Here is a 21,322-nt window from a genome sequence, read left to right on the forward strand (position 1 = left end):
CCATACAAAATGTATGGAAAAATTTTCGCCGATGAAATATTTTCTAGTTCTCCGATTATGAATATATAGCCAAAATACTATTCATTTTCGAAGAAAAGTCCGAGGTACATGAATGTTCGATAATAATCGAAATTTTGACACCGTGCACCATTCTACCATGGACTGGACAGGGCAGAAAAGTGGCAGCAAGCACATACAGTTTGATATAATAGAATAGAATACATTTAGGCGCTGTAAAAGTGTAAGTGCAGCTGCCAATTGAAATCGTTCACGCAGTACTCTAGTGGACAAAAGAGCTGTAAATTAGATTAAGTGGTTAAGAACAAAATAGTTAACCTGCCCGAAAACTTTCTCACTTATAATTTTATCACCGGACTAAGTATGACAAGATAGATATATTTGCAAAAAAAAACAGAAAAATTGTATCTTTTTGTTGGTCTGAGATATTATCTAATCAAATCAATTATATCCCAGCAGAAAAGGTTTCTTAAAAATATGATTATTGCCAATTATTGCCATTTCTATACTGCATACTATCCATTAGAATACTATATGACCACGCCACAGTGTACAAAGACATCAACATATTTCTAACCTTAAGGACAAACGTCTTAAAATCCCGCTTCAACAGTCATCAGAACTTCAAACGCACAAATCTCAAAAAGCAAGGTTCAAACAACAGTGCATTTCATTATTCTGTTCTTGCTCACTTGTAATAAGCTTAAAATAAAAAGATCAGGTGCGCTGGTTTTGTTTACAAAGAGATTTGTGCGCTCGAAATCGTGAGTAGGTGCCAAAGTCTGCCATTGTGGCGGCCATTTTGGGATCCTAACAAGTCTGTCCTTAACCGTTTCTCTTTCAGGCAGCACGTGCCGCAAACAACTGATACTGGCACTCTGTTTTCGTTCGTTTCAAACCCCGAAAATTCCACCGGATTCAATTTTCCGGGTTTCCATAACGATTCAACAATCCAACCGACCGAAAACAACCCGAACGTCGCAATGAACCGTTCCCGTTCGGTTCCACCGGGTGGCAGCGGCACTGGCGGCGGCGGCGGTGGCTGCCCCCAAGCGCAACAATCCGTTGCCAAATTGGCATTCGGTGGCGCAGCTGGAAAAGGTGGCCTAGCGACGGTCCTAAACACCCGCGGCGGAGCAATGATAATGAAGAGTGTTAGCATTTTTCTGGCCAGTGGCAGACGAGCCTCCGCCGTGCCAAGAGATCGTGCAAGCAAATCGGGTGACCGGGCGCAATCGTCGGATCGGGGACGGGGACAGCAGCAGCAGTTACAACAGCAAGGTGGACGACGAGATTCTCGTCGCAATCGGAAGATACTGGCCAAGATGGACGAGCTCAACGGGAAGCTCAACCCGAAGATGCTGGAGATGTACAAGCGGAGGACACATTTTTCCAAGTGAGTGTTAGGGATTGGGGAACTTTGCCATAACATAATTTTAAAAAATAGTTTAAGCAAGCTTGATCATCATACAATCAGTTGTATGTTGGTGAAATTTGGAATTCATTCACTCATTTACCGTAATGAAGCAGAACAATTTTAAGTGATTATCAGCTTGTAGAATATATTAAAGCAATGTTTTTACCAGGCCTAAGTACAATAAAAATTTTTGATTAAAAAAGGCTCTAGGTTTGAATAATAGGAACGATTGATCCAATTAAGGGCTAAAAATCTTGGTAATAATGATAAATAATAATAATAATATTAATTTCAAAGTAAGTTATGATAATAATTTATTATTATTATTATTATTATTATTCAATATTATGATCTATTTATAATAAATAATCTAATAAACTTGTTTAATTGTTATTCATCTTTATTATCTTGATTTTCAGCCCTAATTTGATTCATGTTGTTTTACCTTAAGTTCGAGCTAGTTTAAATAATAAATCTGTGTGTTACTTGAACTTGACCTGCCTTCAGCTTTTTCACTGTACACACACTACTCAGCTGTTCGTTTTCCGACAATTCAATGCAAATTTATGGCTTATCATTACATGCCGTTTCGATCAAATAATCTATTCAATACCATATCCAAAGTTGAACTGTTTCACGACAACCCGTTCTGAAATTGCATACTCATCCCCATTTCTTCGAAATTGGGTATTCAACAGAATCAGTGCATAATATCGACGATAAATCGAATCATAAACATACGGTAGGCAAATCAATAATATGTAAATTTTTACGAGCAGTCCATCCACTCCTTGCAGCCCGACGGGGTTTGACTGCTGCACAATAAAAGAACAACATGATCGGGTTAAATGTTGCACCTGGCTGGGGTGCGCGGGGAAGCCGTCATGCAAGGAATTTGTTTGTTTTGCTTTCAATACCTGTGTATATTGCACTGTTTCGACGGCTAGAAGTACTGGTGAAATAGAAATTCATTTTGGTATGGATGGAGGTCCTTGCCAAGCACGGATAAGCAGACAGAATTGTCATTTATCACATTTTATCCTCGGTTTTAAAGCACTACCCATCTAAGAAAATTCTGCATTCTTTTATTCCTCTATATGTTTTTTTTTTAATTCCTGTTATTCTTCTTTTCTGCTTTGCGTAACTTCCTTTTTTGGTTTTTTTATTTTTGCTTCTTGATTGTTTTTTATTTGTATTTTTTATTTTACATGACACTTATGGACAAATCAATGAAAAGCTATGCCGATTACATTGTATTTTTTATTTTTTTTTATTTTATTTTTATATTTCTGCTTTGTTTTTATTTTATATTTTTTTCCTTTTTTGCTACCACCAGGATCATGGTCTTGCAAAATTGTACTGACGAATATATTAACAAACACTTGTCTGCTTGTCTGTGGCCTCCCCAAAAAAAATCCAAAACAAACGTAACGAAATATCTACAGGCAAACGAGTGCAAAAAAAAGAAGGTACAACCCGTCCATAATCTAGACATAAATGGGCACTTGAAACGCGGGGCAAGTCCTATCCATATCGCGTCTTGTTTTCGATTTATGCCAACAGCCTTTTGCCTTACTAAGTAGAGGTAGAAGGAATACTGGAACCTCGACCTCCGGAAGTATACATTGCAACGTTGTTTTTGTGAATAGTAAGAAGTTCAATCAACTGGCATCGATTTTAGGAATTGAGGTGAGCTGCATCGATTAACACAAACCGTGATTGCTTGGAACGCCTTGATTCTTTTTTTATTTCTTTTTCAAGGACATTTCTTCTGGGATAGATCTTGTTTATCTCAGCACTTCACTACACAGTCATAGAACTTATATTGTGTATGAGTTAATTTGATCCTAGTTTCCAATCGCAACTGTTTTGATACACTGACTAAAAGAATCGATATTGGTGTCCGGAGTTGCTAGCTACAAAATGCGCTGCAATAGCACAAAAAGCCGAATTAAAGTTTGCGCCATGTCTAGCGGAATAAAACTTTTCGTATTTTCGACAGCTCGATGATTGGCATTTTGGAAAAAAGTTGCCGTACAATACTGAAACGTAATTTAATTCTAATAAGTGTTGAATGCTCTTTACTGTAGGCCGGCTTAATCGTGACTACATTTTCCTCTCCATGTACAGGGGGTGGCCAAAATGTTTGGTATAAGCACCGTTCTAGTAAAACACTATTTTTACGACAACTATTTTTTTTAACTGTCATATCTCCAAAACAAGTGGACCGAACCGAAAGAAATTTTGTACGTTTGTCATCAATAAAACAATTATTATGAGGAACTTTTTGACAATTCTCTTGAAAACTGTCTCAGCTATTGTGTCAAAAATTGTATTCGGATTTCGTTTGGTAAAAATCCGCAAAACAGTCAAATTGGCCGGATTTCATGAAGATCGCATCCCGGCTGTTGAGTCCGGCTCGTCGCATAACACCTTCCAGGGCGATGTTGAATAGTAGGCAGGAAAGTCCATCACCTTGTCGTAGTCCTCGTCGAGATTCGAATGAACTGGATTGTTCACCCGAAATCCTTACACTGTTCTTCACACCGTCCATCGTTGCTCTTATCAGTCTGGTAAGCTTCCCGGGAAAACTGTTCTCGTCCATGATTTTCCATAGCTCTGTGCGGTCGATACTGTCGTATGCCGCCTTGAAGTCGATAAACAGGTGGGGCGTTGTGACCTGATATTCACGGCATTTCTGGAGGATTTTGCCGTACGGTGAAGATCTGGTCCGTTGTCGACCGACCATCGATGAAACCGGCTTGGTAACTTCCCACGAGCTCATTTACTTTAGGTGAAAGACGACAGAAGATGATCTGGGATAGCACTTTGTAGACGGCATTCAAAATGGTGATCGCTCGAAAGTTCTCACAAATTAACTTGTCGCCTTTCTTGTGGATGGGACAGATTATCCCTTCCTTCCACTCCTCCGGTAGCTGTTCGGTTTCCCAGATCTTGACTACTAACTGGTGCAGACAGGTAGCCAACTTTTCCGGGCCCATCTTGATGAGTTCTGCTGCGATACCGTCCTTACCAGCCGCTTTGTTGTTTTTGAGCTGGTGGATGGCATCCTTAACTTCCCTCAGCGTGGGAGTTGGTTCGTTCCTGTACTCTGCTGCACCAACATAGTCATTTCATCCGCTACCTTGGTCCTCCGTGCCTACATTCTCTTCGCCATTCAGGTGCTCGTCGAAGTGCTGCTTCCACCTTTCGATCACCTCACGTTTGTCCGTCAGGAGGCTCCCGTCCTTATCCCTGCAGATTTCGGCTTGCGGCACGTAGCCTTTGCGGGAAGCGTTGAGCTTCTGGTAGAACTTGCGTGTTTCTTGTGAACGGCACAGCAGCTCCATTTCCTCACACTCCCTTTCTTACAGGCGGCGCTTTTTCTCCCGGAAGAGACGGGTCTGCTGCTTCCGCTTCTGTCTGTATCGCTCCACATTCTGTCGGGTTCCATGCTGCAGCATTACCGCCCGCGCTGCATCCTTCTCCTCCAGAACCGCTCTGCACTCCTCGTCGAACCAATCGTTTCGTCGACTCCGTTCTACGTACCCGATAGTGCTCTCGGCTGCGTTGTTGATGGCTGCTTTGACTGTACTCCAGCAGTCCTCTAGAGGGGCTACATCGAGCACACCCTCGTCCGGCAACGCTGCCTCGAGATTCTGCGCGTATGCTGAGGCGACATCCGGTTGCTTCAGTCGCTCTAGATCGTACCGGGGCGGTCGCCGGTACTGTACATTGTTATTAACGGAGAGTTTTGGGCACAGTTTAACCATCACCAGGTAGTGATCAGAGTCGATATTAGCACCACGATAGGTCCTGACGTCGATAATGTCGGAGAAGTGCCGTTCATCAATCAGAACGTGGTCGATTTGCGATTCCGTTTGTTGTGGTGATCTCCAGGTGTAACGATACGGGAGGCTGTGCTGGAAAAAGGAGCTACGAATGGCCATGTTCTTGGAGGCGGCGAAATCGATGAGACGTAGGCCATTTTCGTTCGTCAGCTAGTGGGCGCTGAACTTTTCAATCGTCGGTCTAAATTCCTTCTCCTGGCCTACCTGAGCGTTAAGGTCCCCTATGATGATCTTGACGTCGTGGTTTGAGCAGCGGTCGTACTCGCGTTCGAGCTGCGCGTAAAATGCGTCTTTGTCATCATCAGTGCTTCCGGAGTGAGGGCTGTGCACGTTTATTATGCTGATGTTGAAGAATCGGCCCTTGATCCTCAACCTGCACATTCTTTCGTCGATCGGCCACCAACCGATCACGCGCGTCTGCATGTCGCCCATCACTATAAAAGCTGTTTCCAGCTCACGTGTGATGCCGCAACTCTGGTAGATGATATAATTACCTCTAAACGTTCGCACCATGTATCCTATCATATAGGAACCCGCGGTCCTTCAGTATATCGGCGAGTATGCGGGTGCTCCCGATGAAGTTGAGAGATCTGCAGTTCCACGTACCGAGCTTCCAATCGCAATGCCCTATTCGTCACTGTGGTCGTCGCCATTGGGATCGGTTCGCATTCTTCTCTTGTCGATTTTTCGGTGCTAGTCTTTTTACGGCTGGCTCACGGGGACTGACACCAACCCGCTAGCCCAGGGAACTGGGCTTACCTTCCCGGAAGCTACGGGTTCTGCATTGGCATTTCCTCCAACTACAGTGCTAGATAGCCAAGCTCAAGCGCCAGTCTTCGCCGGGGGTGGTGTTTTTGATGGGCGCCCAGGAGATAATATTCTACCTGAGCTTCCACCCCTACAAATACACTAGTTTACAGCATTTTTGAACTCGGTAAGCTGATGATCATTTTTGGTGTAGAATCATTCTCTGAGTTCGAAAACGCGAAAGAAAAAAATATACAGTAGAGCGGAATTTTTTTCGACTTTACATACAAGGTTGATGATCTGAAATTGATTTTTGTTCTATTTTTAAACAAAGTCGCTCACTTCAAACATCTCATTCTCCGTAATCAATGCTCCGATTGAGCTGAAATTTTTACTGTAACTCGCCTACATATGATATGTCAAATGAACGTCGAGAAAGAATTTTTAAGTTGGTTTTTTCTTATTGAAAAACATACATTTCTTCAAAAAATTTTGGGAATTTTACTAAAATTTAAGAAGATCGTCCCTAAAACTCGCTAAAATTTTGAATTTCATCAATCTGACGCAAAACCTGTATTCAGATGATCGAATGGTATTGTATTCAGCTTTCAATTTATGGAAAAAGATTTTAAATTGGTTGAACAAAACGCAATATATTTGGATTTTAGTAAATTACATATTTTGAAAAGTTGCAAAACTCGATATTGAGCTTAATATCAAAAACTGTTCTACTTAAAATTTTTTGAAGGTCGGTTTCGAAATCAGAACTAATGTACTGTACCTAAAAATCATGTCATGTAACCTTCCTGGAAAACCGACGTTTCCCATAAGGTTAGAAAGTTACATTTTTCAAGAGTCAACCGACGTTTCCCGTAAGGCAAAAAGCCAATAAATTTCCTGTGTACATTACACACTTCAGTATGCATTTCTTGGCCACATGTTTTCAAAGCAGACCCAAAACGATTCCGTGTCGTGGGTCAAATTTCAAACCTTTTCAAACATGCACTGATGTTTGACAACATGCGCTACAAGAAATTAAACACCATCGTTCAACAACGCGTGTGACAATTGTTGAACGATGATGACATACTTTTCGAGGCATGCGTTAAGCACCATGCTGTGTTTGGAAACGCCCATTCTTGGCAATAGTCTTTTTGTTTAAATGAATTTGTCCAGGCTCCACCCTCAGGCGATTTTGTAAGTTAGCTGCTAAGTTTCTTTGATCAATAAAATCATTCTCAATCTGGTCGTCGTTGAGTAGTCATTGTATGAAGAAAATCCAAAGATATTATACTAAATTGTGCTTTAAAAATTTTGGTCGTTGACAGAAGTTCACGACTTTCGTTTTATTTTGTAAACTTGTGTAATGAAGTGAACCTCAAAATTTTATTGAAAAATATTGATGTTTGCGTTTTTGCCAGCGGTTTGAAATATTGTTATAAGCTCCGTGGCTTACGGGTTAAAAATGTGAAAAATAGATACTCACTAAACATACATGTAAACAGACCTCACATCGATAGTCAGGGACGTTCGACTTGAACCGGACAAAAAGACGAAGATTGACAAAACGTAAGTTTTGAAAACAAGTACTTTAAACACAATATAGAATTACCTTAAACCTACATGCAGGATATGAAAATATGTACTAAAATACGGATATTATAAATCTCGGAAACCTCCCTTTCTTCGCCACTGAAACCCAGCACAAATAATTCATAGAAATTTCTTGCAGGATCTCTTCCAAACAAATGGTTCCTTTGGAAATCTCTGTAGAAATTTATGCAGATATTTCCCCACGTAAGAAACCCTCCAGAATTCATTTAAGAACTTCTTCAGCATTTACTTCTGGAGTCGCTCTACGAATTCCTCTGAAAAATCTTCCTGGATTTTTTGAAAATTTCTCGGAGATTACAGAAATTTCTTCAAAAGCTCCATTTTTTTCATAACAATTTCTTCAAGATTTTTTCATGAATTCTGCCAAAAGTTTTCCCCGAAACCCCATGGACTTTCTTTAGTAAAACCACCATAAATTGTGTATGTGTAAATCTTTCTGGAGTTTCAAGTTTCCTGGTTGTCCTAGGAATTTATCAATATTTTTTTCAAGTTTTTTTTAAACATATTTACAGAAATATCTGCTGAAGTTACTTTGAACAATTATTCCAGGCATTATTCAAATCTTTTTCTTCAAGAATTGCTCCTGGAACAATCAAAAAGTGTTACAGGAATTTCTACAGAAATACTGACCAATATTGCTATTTTAATTATTTTAGAAATATACCAAGGATCTCCTCAAGAATTTCTCTAACAGTTGCTACAGGAATTTCATTAAAATTTCTTCATGAATTTCTTCAGCATTTCTCTAGGAATTTTTTAATACGTCAATCAACTTATTGTTTGTAGAGGAATCCTGACCGCTTAGCAGAATATGGTAAAGCAAAACGACCTTCCAAGAATTCCTTCTGTGTTTCTAACATGGATTCAAGCCAATTTATTCGTACAGCCATCCCAACATGAGATCCTTTAGAAATGCATTCTTGCAGGAATTACTTCATAAATTCTTCCTCCGGGACTACATCAGGGTGGTACTTCAACAATCTCTCGATGTGTTTTTCTAGGAGTTGTTGGAAGCTTTGGATTACTTCAGGAATCCCTTCGATAATTATTCACCAAATTTATTAGATTCTCAGAAATCTGTACGGGAGTTTGTTCATATTTGCTGAATAATGCAATATTTTTTACAAAACATGTTCCAGACGATCACTAGCGTGCACAGCGGGGTGGGGGGGGGGGTGGTTTGGCAAGGGGGGCACTTGCCCCCCCTTCTATAAAAAAATATATCTAAGAAATATGGTTTAAACGTCGAAATATGCAACTCCTCGAGGGTTAATAGCATCTCAAGCACCATATTGAGATTAATTGAATTATATTGCCGTCAAATGCAGTATACTGACACCATGCATCATTTTGACGTTCCGTGTACCATCTGAACATCTCATATATCATCTAAGCATTTAATTCACATTTTATTTTTTCAGGCTCCATTTTGGCATATCGTACATCAAATTGCATTCCATGTACTTAATCCATGTTGGCTTTCGTACAACATTAAATTCCATGCACCATTTTTGTAATTCTTGCACCTTGCATCTACCCATGCAATGTTGAGAATCACTGAATCATGGTAGCAACTATTGCACCACATGCAATTTCTTAGTATTCTTGTACACCCATGATGTTCTCAGAATCATCTAGGCATCCATGCTGATCTCACGCACCATCTTGTAACTAATTAGTGATGTCAGCACCACATTTGAATAACATGCACCATTTTGGCATTTTGTATTCCAAAACTGTATGAGCCATGGTGAATTCGGCACCACATTGAATTCCAAGCAGCTTTTTTGCCATTTGTGCACCCAGCCATACAAAATATCGAGTATCACTTAATAACGGTGACGACTAAATAGTACACAACAACACCATGCATCTTCTTCAAAGCATTCAAAGAGCGATCATGATGACCACAGAATCATTTAGGTTTGTTCGCATTATGCTGATCTATTGCACTGTCTTTCAATCAACTAGGAATCTAATGCATCATACTGATATGCACCATCATGAAATTTCATGCACCATTTTAGCGTTTATTTTATTATTTAGGCGTCTGATGCACTATTATGGTGTGAGCATCACATAAAATATCTTTTTTTCATGCACCATTTTTGCAATTTGTGCACCTTACCATGCAACATGATGACAATCTTTGAATAACGGTGACAACCTATGCAGCAAACTAGCATCATGCGCCTTCTTCAAAGCTTTCCATGCTCCATTTTGGCATTCACTATATTATCTAAGCACCATTATGATGTGGTTTACATTTGAATTTGACGCACCATTTTGACATTTCGCATACAAAATAGCCTTCCATGTACCTGGACCATGTTGATTTCTGTGTGGATTCTCAATGGGGAGTTTCCTGCTTCATAGCACGAATTGCAAGTGCACCATACTGACATCATGCAGCTTCTTTGCATTTCGGTTACTTTTTGTTTTTTATTTATTTATTTATTTCATGTAGTCAATCATAAGTAGGCCGTTTCAATACAATTTGAACTTAAAACTAGAACTGTTTGCTTATTTTATTTCTAATTACGATTGTATGTAAATATTGTTTTTAGTTGTGATTTTTTTTTTTTTTTTATTCTTAATCACTTAACCTAATTTACAGCTCTTTTGTCCACTTGGGCACTACGTGAGCGATTCCAATTGGATGCTGCACTTACACTTTTGTACAGCGCCTACATGTATTCTATTCTATTCAACTATATCGAACTGGTGCCTTGTGCTGCTTCAACTTTCCTACCCTGTCCACGGTAGAATGATGAGCACGATGATGCTGGTGGTTGGCTGCTGTTCCTTTTCCAGTCCAATTGGTGGTCGTCCATTATGAGTTGCAGTTCGCCGATATCCAAATTCCGGGTCCGTTAGAGCTATATGCTCCGAAGAGGGTCAGGTGCCAGCTGCTCTCGGGGGGAAGAGCAACTGACGAAAAATTGCAAGTGCCGGGGCTGGGTTCGAACCCATGACCATCCGCTTATGAAACGAACGTGTGGACCACTGCGCCACGGGCCCCGACTAGTTGTGATTTTGTCATAGTAAAATCTATAGTTTCGCAAAATGCACCACCATAATGCTACCATCTTTGAATCAAATATATGTTCAATTGCGAAAGCATGCATGCACCATCGTTAAATTTCAAGCATCATTTTGAGAATCACTCTACCACCTCGAGGAATTCCAGGAGAAAACCTTGGAGGAATTTCTGGAGGATTCCCTGGAGGCATGACTACAGGACTGCTTGAAAGAATTCTTGAAGGAAACTCTCAAAAACTGCTGGAGGAGTCTAAAGAAGTTCATGTACAATTTTCAGGAGGAACTATTAAAGGAATCGCTGGAGAAATTTTTAAAGGAATTCCCTGGAGGAATTTCGTGAGGAAACCCGGGAGGCATTCCTAAAGGAGTCCTTGAAGAATTTCCTGGAGGAATCCGTAGAGGAATTCCTGGAAGAATTCATGGAGGAATTTCAGGAAAAATATGTCGAGAAATTCCTGGAGGAATTCCAGGTGGGGTTCATTGACGAACCTCTGTAGGAGATCCTGAAGTAAACTCTGGAGGAATCCCTGGAATAATTTCTGAAGGAATCCCTGGAGGCATTTCTGAAGGAATCTTTGGCAGAATGACTGGAGTTTTCCGTAGAGAAATTCCTGGAGAAATTCTGGAAGAATGCCTGGAGGAATTTCTGGAGGAATCCCTGAAGAAATTTATTAAGGGACATTTGGAGTAGTTTCTAGAAAAAATCCTGGAGAAGTTCATTGACGAGTCCCTGAAAGAATTCCTGGAGAAATCTGTAGAGGAATCCTTGGAGGAATTATGAGAAAAACTCTTGCAGGAATTCCGGGGAGAAATTCCTGATAGAATTCGTGGAGATATTCCAGAAAGAATTGATTCCAGGAGGAATCGCTGGAGTCATTCTTGAAAGAATCATTGGAAGAACATCTGGAGAAGCCCGTGGAGAAATTCCTGAACGAATTTGTGGAGATATTCTTGGACGAATTTCTGGAAAATTTCCTGGACGAATTTATGGTGAAATTTCTGGAGGACTTCTTGGAGGAATTTCTGAAACAACCCGTGAAGGCATTCTAGAATGAATTCCTGGAGGATATTCAGGAGGAATACTTGGAGGAATCACTGGAGGCATTCCTAAAGGAATCCTTGGAAATTAGGGTGGCCCACACGTATATGAAAAACAAAAATTTCGAAAAATACCAAGTCTTACCTCTTGAATCAGTTGTTTTGGACTCCCAGAAGCTACGTTCAAAATTTGAGCAAAATCGATTAAGTCTAAGGGGGCGCTCAACATGCTTGAAGTTTGTATGGGAAAACTTGGCCAAATGTATGTAAAAATTTTAAGTTTTCGATTTTTGCCACTAGGTGACGCTGTAATCAAACCCTTATCCTAGGGTATAACTTCTTACACAGGCATGGGATCACATTGCGATCTTCTACAAAGCTGTTTGGTAGATAGTCATCTACAATAATGCCAAAGGGTTTAATTCTTGAATGCTTACAGCGCCACCTAGCGGCAAAAATCGAAAACTTAGAATTTCTGCATACATTTGGCCAAGTTTTCCCAAACAAACTTCAAGCAAGTCGAGCGCCCCCTTAGACTCAATCGATTTTGCTCAAAGTTCGAACGTAGCTTCTGGGAGTCCAAAACAACTGATTCAGGAGGTAAGACTTGGCATTTTTCGAAATTTTTGTTTTTCATATAAGAGTGGGCCACCTTATTGGAAATCCTGCAGAAAGCTTTGGTAAATTCCTGGAGAAATCCCTGCTGTAATCCTAGGAGGAATGCCTGGAGGAATCCGTTTTATGATATATCCCTGATGACATTTCTCGAGAAATTCCTGGAGGAATCCGTGAAAGAATCCCTGGAGTCATTCTTGAAAGAATCATTGGAAGAATATCTGGAGGAGTTCGTGGAGAAATTCCTAGACGAATTTCTGGAGAACTTCTTGGACGAATTTCTTGAGAAATTCCTGTACGAATTTGTAGAAAATTTCCTGGACGAATTTCTGGAGAAATTTCTGGAGGACTTCTTGAAGGAATTTCTGGAACAACCCATGGAGGCATTCCAGAATGAATTCCTGGAAGATTTTCTGGAGAAATACTTGGAGGAATCCCAAGAGGGAGTCGCTGAGCGCATCTTTACTTGCGCCAATTATTTTCAGTGTGGCACCACGTGTTGAATTGTGCCTCAGTGTGCCCCGAAGTGCCACTGCTTGATGATTCAGATTTTGCTTGGCAACTACCAAGACAACCAACTGTTTGTTTTCATTTTGCAGGTCAAATGCACATGGTTTCCTAGTTTTTTCACCCAATCTCAAGTGTCAAAATTGTGCCTCAGAGTGCCTCGGTGTGCTACACAGCGTATAAGACGGTGTGCTTGGCACCTCTTGGCACAATGTTCCAAGCGACTAGCCCCTTGAGGAATCCCTAGAGGCATTCCTAAAGGAATCCTTGGAAATCCTGCAGCAAGCTTTGGTAAATTCGTGGAGAAATCCCTACTGTAATCCTAGGAAGAATTCCTGAAGGAATCCGTGGAGGAATTTCAGGATATATCCCTGGAGAAATTTCGGGAAAATTCTCTGAAGAAATCCTAGAGAAATTTCTGGAAGTATCCCTGGAGGAACCCTTGGAGGAACGCTCTCCTTATCGACTCATCGTTTTGCAGCCCAGGATTATTCCCTAGAGCAATTTCTGGAGGATTTATAGAGAAATTCCTGGATTAATTCTTTGCGGAATTTCTGTAAAAATATTTGCTGCTTTCTGGAGGAGTGATTGAAGGAACTCCTCGAGGAATTTCTGAAAGAATTCCTGAAGGAATTTCTTAAGGGATTTTTTAGGAATATCTGAAGAAATTCATTGATGAATCCCTGGAGGAATTCCTGAAGCAATTCCTGGAGAATTTCCTGGAAAAATTCCTGAAGAAATCCATTGCGGAATCCCTGGAGAAATTTCTCGAGGAATTCCTAGAGAAATTCCTGGAAGAGTTCCAGGAGATTTTTTTTTTTAATTTTCTGGAGAAATTCTTGGAAGAATCCCTGGCGAAATTCGTAGAGGATTTCCTGAAGGAATACCTAGAGGAATTCCTGGAGTTATCCCAGGAGAAATTAACTGAAGAAATTCCTGCTGAAATTTCAGAAAAAAAAACATGAAAAAATTCCTGTAGAAATCAATTGAGGAATCCCTAGAGGAATTTCTCGAGAAATTCCTGGAGTAATTCCTGAAGAAATACCTGAAGAAGTTTCTGGAGGAACACCTACAGAATTCCTTTAGGAATCCCTAAGAAATTCATGGAGGAATCCCTGTTTGCATTCCGAGAGGTATTTTTGGAGAAATTCTTGAAATTTTTTTGGAGAAATTCATTGAGGAATAACTAGGGGCATTCCTGGCGAAATTTTTAAAGGAATTTCTGGACAAATATTTATGGCTTCCTGGAGGAATGTGTGAAGGAACTCCTCGAGAAATTCCTGAAGGATTTTTTTGGGAAATTTCTTAATAAATTCATCCCAGGAGGGATTCCCGAAGAAATTCCTGGATAAATTTCTGGAGAAATCCATGGGGGAACCCCAGGAGGAATTCTTCAAGGAATTCCCGGAAAAGTTCCAGAAGAAATTCCTTAAGATTTTCTGGAGGAATCTGTGAAGGAATTTCTGGAAGAATCCCTAAAGAGAATATTTGAAGAACTGATAAAAAATCCTGGAGCTATTTCATGAGGATTTCCATGGAGTAACCCTGGAAGAGTTCCGTGAATTGATTTAGGATTATCTGGAGGAATCTGTGGAAAAATTCTAGGAGGAATCCTTGGATAAATTTCTCGTGAAATTCCTGGAAGAATACGTGGAGGTATCTCTGAAGGAATTCTTAGAAGAGTTTTCTGAAGGAATTCTGGCAGAAATTCCTAGAGGATTTTCTGGAGGAATCCCTGGAGGAATTCCTGGAGGAATTTCTCGAAGAATTTTTGAGCAATTTCTGAAGAATTTAATGGATGAATCCCTGGAGCAATTCCTGAAGAAATTACTTGAGAATTTCCTGGAGGAATCCCTGGGTGAACTTCTCGAGGAATGCCAGGAGGAATTCCTGGAAGAGTTCCAGGAGGAATTCCTTTAGGATTTTCTGGAGGAATCCTTGGAGGAACTCCTGGAGTATTTATTTGAGCAATTCCTGGAGGAATTAATAGGGGAATTTCTGGAAAAATATATGAGGCTTTCTTGAGAACTTTCTGGACCAATGTCTGGATCATTAATGAATTAATGAATTCCTGGAGGAACTCCTGAAGAAATTCTTGGAGAAAATCATGGAGAAATTCTTTGAGGAATCCGTGGAGGATTCCCAGGAAAAATTCCTTGCGGAGTACCAGGAGGAATTCTTGAAAGAGTTCTGGTAGGCATTCCTTTAGGAGGCCCTGTAGGACTTCTGGCAGAAATTCCTAGAGGATTTTCTGGAAAAATCCCTGGAGGAATTCCTGGAGGAATTTCTCGAAGAATTTTTGAGCAATTTCTGAAGAATTTAATGGATGAATCCCTGGAGCAATTCCTGAAGAAATTACTTGAGAATTTCCTGGAGGAACCCGTGAAAGAATCTTTGGAGCAATTCTTGGAGAAATCCCTGGAGGAAATATTGGAGAAATTATTGAGTATTTACTGGAGGAATTTCTGAAGGAATTATTTGGGAAAATACTGAAGAAATATATAAGACTTCCTGGAGAAATTTCTGAAGGAATGTCTGAAGGAACTCCTCGATGAATTTCGGAAGGAATTCCTGCAAGAATTCTGGAGATTTTTTTGAGGAATTTCTGAAAAGATTCAATAATGAATTCCTGGAGGAATTCCTGAAGAAAATCCTGGATAAATTCCTGGAGGAATCCTGGAGTTCCGGGAGACATTCCTTTAGAATTCTCTGGAGGAATTCTGGCAGAAAATCCTAGTCGATATTCTGGAGGAATTCCTGGAGGAATTTTTGGACATATTCCTGGAAGTTTTTTTGGACTTCTTCTTCGAGAAATTTCTGAAAAAATACTGAAGGAATTTCTGGAGCAATTTTTGAGGAATTTCTGAAGTAATTTATGGAAGAATCCCTGGAGGAATTCCTGAAGAAATTCCTTGAGAATTTCTTGGAGAATCCCCTAGAAGAATCCTTGGAGGAATTTATTGAAGAATTCCTGGAATAGTTTTACGAGAAATTCCTTCACAATTGTCTGGAGGAATCCGTGGAGGAAATATTGAAGGAATTCTGGAAGACATTCCTAAGATATTTTTCCTAGAAGAAATTTCAGGAGGAATTGCTCGAGTATTTACTGGAGGAGTTATTTGAGGATTTTTCGGAAAAATATATTAGGCTTCCTGGAGAAATTTTGTGGAGGATTTTCTGAAGGAATTCCTGGAGGATTGTTTGAAGAATTTTTGAATAAATTCATTAATGGATCCCTGCAGTAATGTCTGAAGAAATTCCTGGAGAATTCCGTGGAGGAATTTCTCGTGGAATTCCTCGATGAATTTCTGGAAGAGTTCCGGAAGAAATTCCTTTAGGGTTTTCTGGAGCAATCCGTGGAAGAAATCCCTGGAGGCATCTTGGAGGAATTTCTGAAGGAATGTCTGAAAGAACTTCTCGAGAAATTTTTAAAGGAAAACCTGAAGGATTTTTCTGAGGAATTTCTGAAGAAATCCATTAATGAATCTCTGGCGAGATTCCTGAAGAAATTCCTGAAGAAATTCCTAGAGAATTTCCTGGGAGAATCCGTGGAGGATTCCCTGGAGAAATTCCCCGAGGAATTCCTGGAAGTGTTCCGAGAGAAACTCCTTTAGGATTTTCTGGAGGAATCCGTGGAGGAAATCCTGGACGAAATCTCTGGAGCCTTTAGGGACATTCTGGAGGAATGTCTGAAGGAATTTTTGAAGGAATACCTGGAGGAATTTTTTGAGGAGTTTCTGAAAAAATTCTTTAACGAATCCTTGGATGAATGAGTGGAATCAGTTTCGTACCTTTTAATTCCGCACTATGTTGCTTATCCTTTGACAGATACGCGTATTCCGACTACCACTTGTAATCCCTCAGTGTCAGTTATCCACTCCAGTGCATCATAGGGCGGAATTAGAAGGTACGAGACTGATTATACTCATTCGAAGAGAGTATTCTGCTTAGAGGGTTCGAAAAGTCGGTACAAGAATCCTTGGAGGATTTTTTGAGGAACATCTGAGGAAATTCATTAATGAATTCCTAGGAGAAAATACTGGAGAAATCCTGGGAGGAATCCGTGGAGGATTTCCCTGGAGAAATTTCTCGTAGAATTCCTCGAGGAATTTCTGGATGAATTCTTGGAAGAGTTCTGGGAGACATTCCTCTAGGGTTCTCTGGAGGAATTCTGGCAGAAATTCCTAGATGAGTTTCTGGAGGAATTCCTGGAAGAATTTCTGGAGGAATTTTGGAAGGATATTCTGAAGAAATTCATGGATGAAGCTTTGGGGGAATTCCTGAAGAAATCCCTTGGAAAATTTTCTGGAGAAACCCATGGCAGAATCCTTGGAGGAATTTCTCAAGGAATTCGTGGAAGACATCGGTGAGAAATTCCTTTAAGATTTTCTTGGGGAATCCGCGGAGTAATTGCTGGAAGAATTCCTGGAGGCAATATTGGGGGGATTCAGGCAGGCATTCCTAGAGGATTTTTCTTGGAAAAAAATTCAGGAGGAATCTCTGGAGGAATTCCTGGTGTATTTGCTGGAGGAATTTCCGGATGAATTATTTGAGGAATTTCTGGAGAAATATATGAGGCTTCCTGGAAAAAGTTATGGAAAAATTCCTGGAGGATTCCCTGGAGAAACTCCTCGCGAAATTCCTGGAAGAGTTCAGGGAGAAATTCCTTAAGCATTTTCTAAAGGAATCCGTGGAGGAATTCCTGGAAAAAATCCCTGGCGGCATCTTGGAAGAATTTCTTGAAGAGTTTTTGGTGGAATTCCTGGAGGAATTCATGCACGTATCCGTTGAGGAATCTCTGTAGATTGCAACAAGGATTCCGATCGAAATTTTCTATCACAACGACATTTTTTTTGTATAATTGATAATTTTCTCGATTTTTTCGATTGTATGTGATACGTTTATAAAATTTTATAAGGGTCGACATAATTACTTCATATTAAAGCTTCGCATTGCCTTGAAATCATCACCATCCGAAGCCTTCTTCAGTACTTGGCGATGTAAGCACCACTGCATGTTGAAACTCCTTCTTGGGAATTCATATTCCATGATTCTATTTTGCACCATGATCATATATTGCACCATCATTGAAGTGCCCCCCCTAAGCAAGAACCCTGCGCACGCTAGTGCAGACGATTTTCTTGAAATTTCCTTAAGATTTTTTAAGTGTTCTGTCCGGACATTCGTACGACTTATTTTTTTGATAATTTCATTGAAGATTCCCCATGAATTAATCCACTAATCTCATCAACATTTTTCCAGAACCACACCAATATTTCCTTTTAAATAATTTCCTAAAAGTTATCCACAATTTTCTGCAAAAAAAAAACTTCAAGATTTTTACCAGGAGTTTCTCCAAGTATTTCTGACCTTTTTTTTGCAAATGATCAATGGGAGGTTATGAGAAAATCATCAATTAAAGAGCTGTGTTTCTTTTGTAGTAGTCAGTTTTGGGATTCAAGGGTTCCTTCTCACTGCATACTTCCTTTTTTTTTGTTCTGCTCATAAACTTCAGTTTCTATATCTCATACTATTGAAAGTTATGAATTATCTTCCTTTCAAACGACTCTTTTGGATCTACCACGCTTAATTACACTTCCGCATGCCATTCAACTTTCAAGCTACGTGCCAGGCCTCCAACCGACCAAAAATTTAAACCTAAATCATGCGGAATCCAAAGAACTTTTGCCAGTAGCAGCAGCAGATCCAAAGCAAACAGTCCTTGTAACAGGTTGCAATTTTCTCCTTCCCATCAGAATTAAACAAACCAAACAAACGAGCAATCAGCAACGAGTAATGGAAGTCAGCACGAGTCAGTGTCAGTGCGTGCGTGTTCCGCTCCACTTTGTCCCCAATAGCCAAAAAAGAAACTTTGAAACTGGAAACTTCTCGCATTAACGGGGATTGGGTGTGAAATGCGCCGGTGAGATGAAAATTCTGTCCAAATATCATGAGAACCATGTAAATCAACAAAAACTTATCAAACTTGACTGCTTACTTACGAGAGGCTATTTACCCCGCTCTCTCCTGCCCAAACACCGACGATCACGCAACAGCATTGTAACCCAGTTACATTTTGGTTTCTCACACTCGCAAATTGTTCTCATTCTACTCGTTCACTTTCTCTTCTGCTTCGCAGGATCGAGGTGGAAGCACTGTGCAAGATCTTCCGCAAGCTGGTAACGAACGCCTCGCTGAATTCGAAAGCCCTGGCGGCCAACAACGCTGGGGTGATTGCCAAGGCCGGTTCTTCAACCGACGGCATAGACCGGTCGGTGTTTCGCGAGTTGCTGCACAGCACGTTCGACATTGTGACGGAGGAAACGCTGATGGAGCGGATTTTTTGCGCCTGGGAAAAGGGTTACGAAGGACTGCCCATTCGGCTGGAGGGCTGGATCCTGGGATTGTCGACCTTCCTGAAGGGCACCCAGGCGGAGAAGACGGCGTTCTGTTTTAGAGTGTACGACTTGAACAGTGACGGGTACATTACCAAGGACGAAATGTTTGCGCTTTTGAGGAATTGTTTGATTAAGCAGCCGCAGGACGAGGATCCGGACGAGGGCGTGAAGGATCTGGTGGAGATCGCACTGAGGAAGCTGGATATGGATAAGGATGGGAAGGTGAGGAGGGTGTTTTCGGGCAGCATCCAAATTTTAAACTCCATTCTCTTATTCGCAGGTCTCCTTCCAGGACTACCAGGAAGCGATTGCCGAGGAACCGTTACTGTTGGAAGCATTTGGGCAGTGTTTGCCATCGGATCGTTCTACCGTGTCGTTTTTGTCGACCTTGCAAGCGTAATATCCTTTTTCACCCTGCTAATGTTCACTTTCCATTCCCCATTTTCTTTCCGATTCACCTTCCCTCATTGAAAGCCATTATAATTTCACCAGCAAACGCCATCAATAGCCGCGGGGACGCTGATCGATTTCGGCTCCTTCCTGCTGTGGTAGAACGTAACCGTGGAAGGTAAATGATTTTGGCGCCTTCTGTCGAAGGAAGCATTCTGTCCTCACTGCCGCCGCCTCGCACCCGCGCGCGACCCAGCCATGTGTATGTCGCTTTACATGTTGAGCTTCCATGTGGTGTCGTTCGAATTAATGGTAACATAAATCTGTTACACAAGCTTTTTGATATTTCGCCGCCAATAATCGTGTTTGTGCTGTTTGCTTTTGTCTTGTCTTGTCACGCTCGATGTTTCACATGCTACATGCAAACAGATATGTACAGGGGATAGACAAAATGATCGGGATAGGCAAAATTTTAACTTTTCAAAAAATGTTCAATTATCTGTAACTTTTCGAGAAGTGCATCAAATATTTTCAAATTTTTACTGTAAGTTCCTCAACTAGTTGTGTATCAGTAGACAAAATTTGGAAAAGGTCGGAAAATTCTTCACGAAGTTATAAAGATTTTTGGAAAAGGTCAAATTATCTGATAGCCAACTTTGAGCTGTTATATCTTCGGATTCAATGAACCGATTGCAATGAAATTTTGACCATTCATGACTTATATAATGAGCTATGAAAAACCATTGACTAAACTTAATATTCTTAACACGGAAGAAAATTATAACGATTAGATTATTTCTCCAATAATACACCTAATTATCCAAAACATCGTTTCAAAATTCAAGATGCAAATTATAGTTCATTTAGTTTCTCTCTAATTGACTTATATATAAATGCGTTTTGAAGGAAAGTAACAACATAACCGCCAATAAAATGAAAAAGTAATGGGATGCATATTAAAAATAGACCAATTTACTAAAAAATCGTGGGAAAAATTAAATCGCTATAACTTTTTTGCTTGTTAGAAATTTCAAGTTAAGTCAAATGTTTTTCAGAGCTCATTATATAAGTCATGAATGGTCAAAATTTCATTGCAATCGGTTCATTGAATCCGAAGATATAACAGCTCAAAGTTGGCTATCGGATAATTTTATCTTTTTCAAAAATCTTTATAACTTCGTGAAGAATTGTCCGATCTTTTCCAAATTGTGTCCACTAATACACAACTAGTTGAAGAACTTACAGTAAAAATTTGAGAATATTTGATGCACTTTTCGAAAAGTTACAGCTAGTTGAACATTTTTTGGAAAGTGAAAATTTTGCCTGTCCCAATCATTTTGTCTATCCCCTGTATTAACCAAACCTATTGGTGTCAATCTGCATGAAAAAGTGATGAGACGTGTGCGAGTATGTTTATCAAATTATAACACCATGCATGTGGGAAGGTCAGATTCTTGTGCTGATAAATGAATACCATGATTTATTGACGTGGGAGAACGATCAAGCTAAATCGATTGGGTATGATCTTATGGTCTAACCACTTTTAAGCCCCAAACCTGCTTTTCCGACTATTACATCAAGCTATTGCATATTTATTCAATAAGTGCGAAGTATAATCCCATATTTATTTTTGATAAGGATGTTAATGGTGACTACACTAAAACCTGTTTTTATGCAGATTTTTT

The 21,322-nt window shown here is 40.1% G+C and overlaps 1 protein-coding gene across 4 annotated transcripts in view; it reads left to right on the forward strand.

Moving 5' to 3' along the window:
• LOC109421984 (calaxin) overlaps positions 1–21,322 on the forward strand; it is a 53,787-nt gene that overhangs the window by 14,004 nt on the left and 18,461 nt on the right. For 3 of the 4 annotated variants that reach the window (XM_062844903.1, XM_062844904.1, XM_019696617.3), the window contains 3 exons: positions 863–1,414; positions 18,989–19,469; positions 19,528–19,643. In XM_062844903.1, the coding sequence (XP_062700887.1) occupies positions 1,002–1,414; positions 18,989–19,469; positions 19,528–19,643 (1,010 nt within the window). In that variant the 5' untranslated portion in view covers positions 863–1,001. Of the gene's footprint in view, positions 1–862; positions 1,415–18,988; positions 19,470–19,527; positions 19,644–19,739; positions 19,816–21,322 lie in introns of all 4 variants that reach the window. The other variant, XR_003892745.2, reaches the window with a different exon arrangement.

Source organism: Aedes albopictus, chromosome 1 (genome assembly GCF_035046485.1).
Source record: "Aedes albopictus strain Foshan chromosome 1, AalbF5, whole genome shotgun sequence".
NCBI classification, from domain to species: domain Eukaryota; kingdom Metazoa; phylum Arthropoda; class Insecta; order Diptera; family Culicidae; genus Aedes; species Aedes albopictus.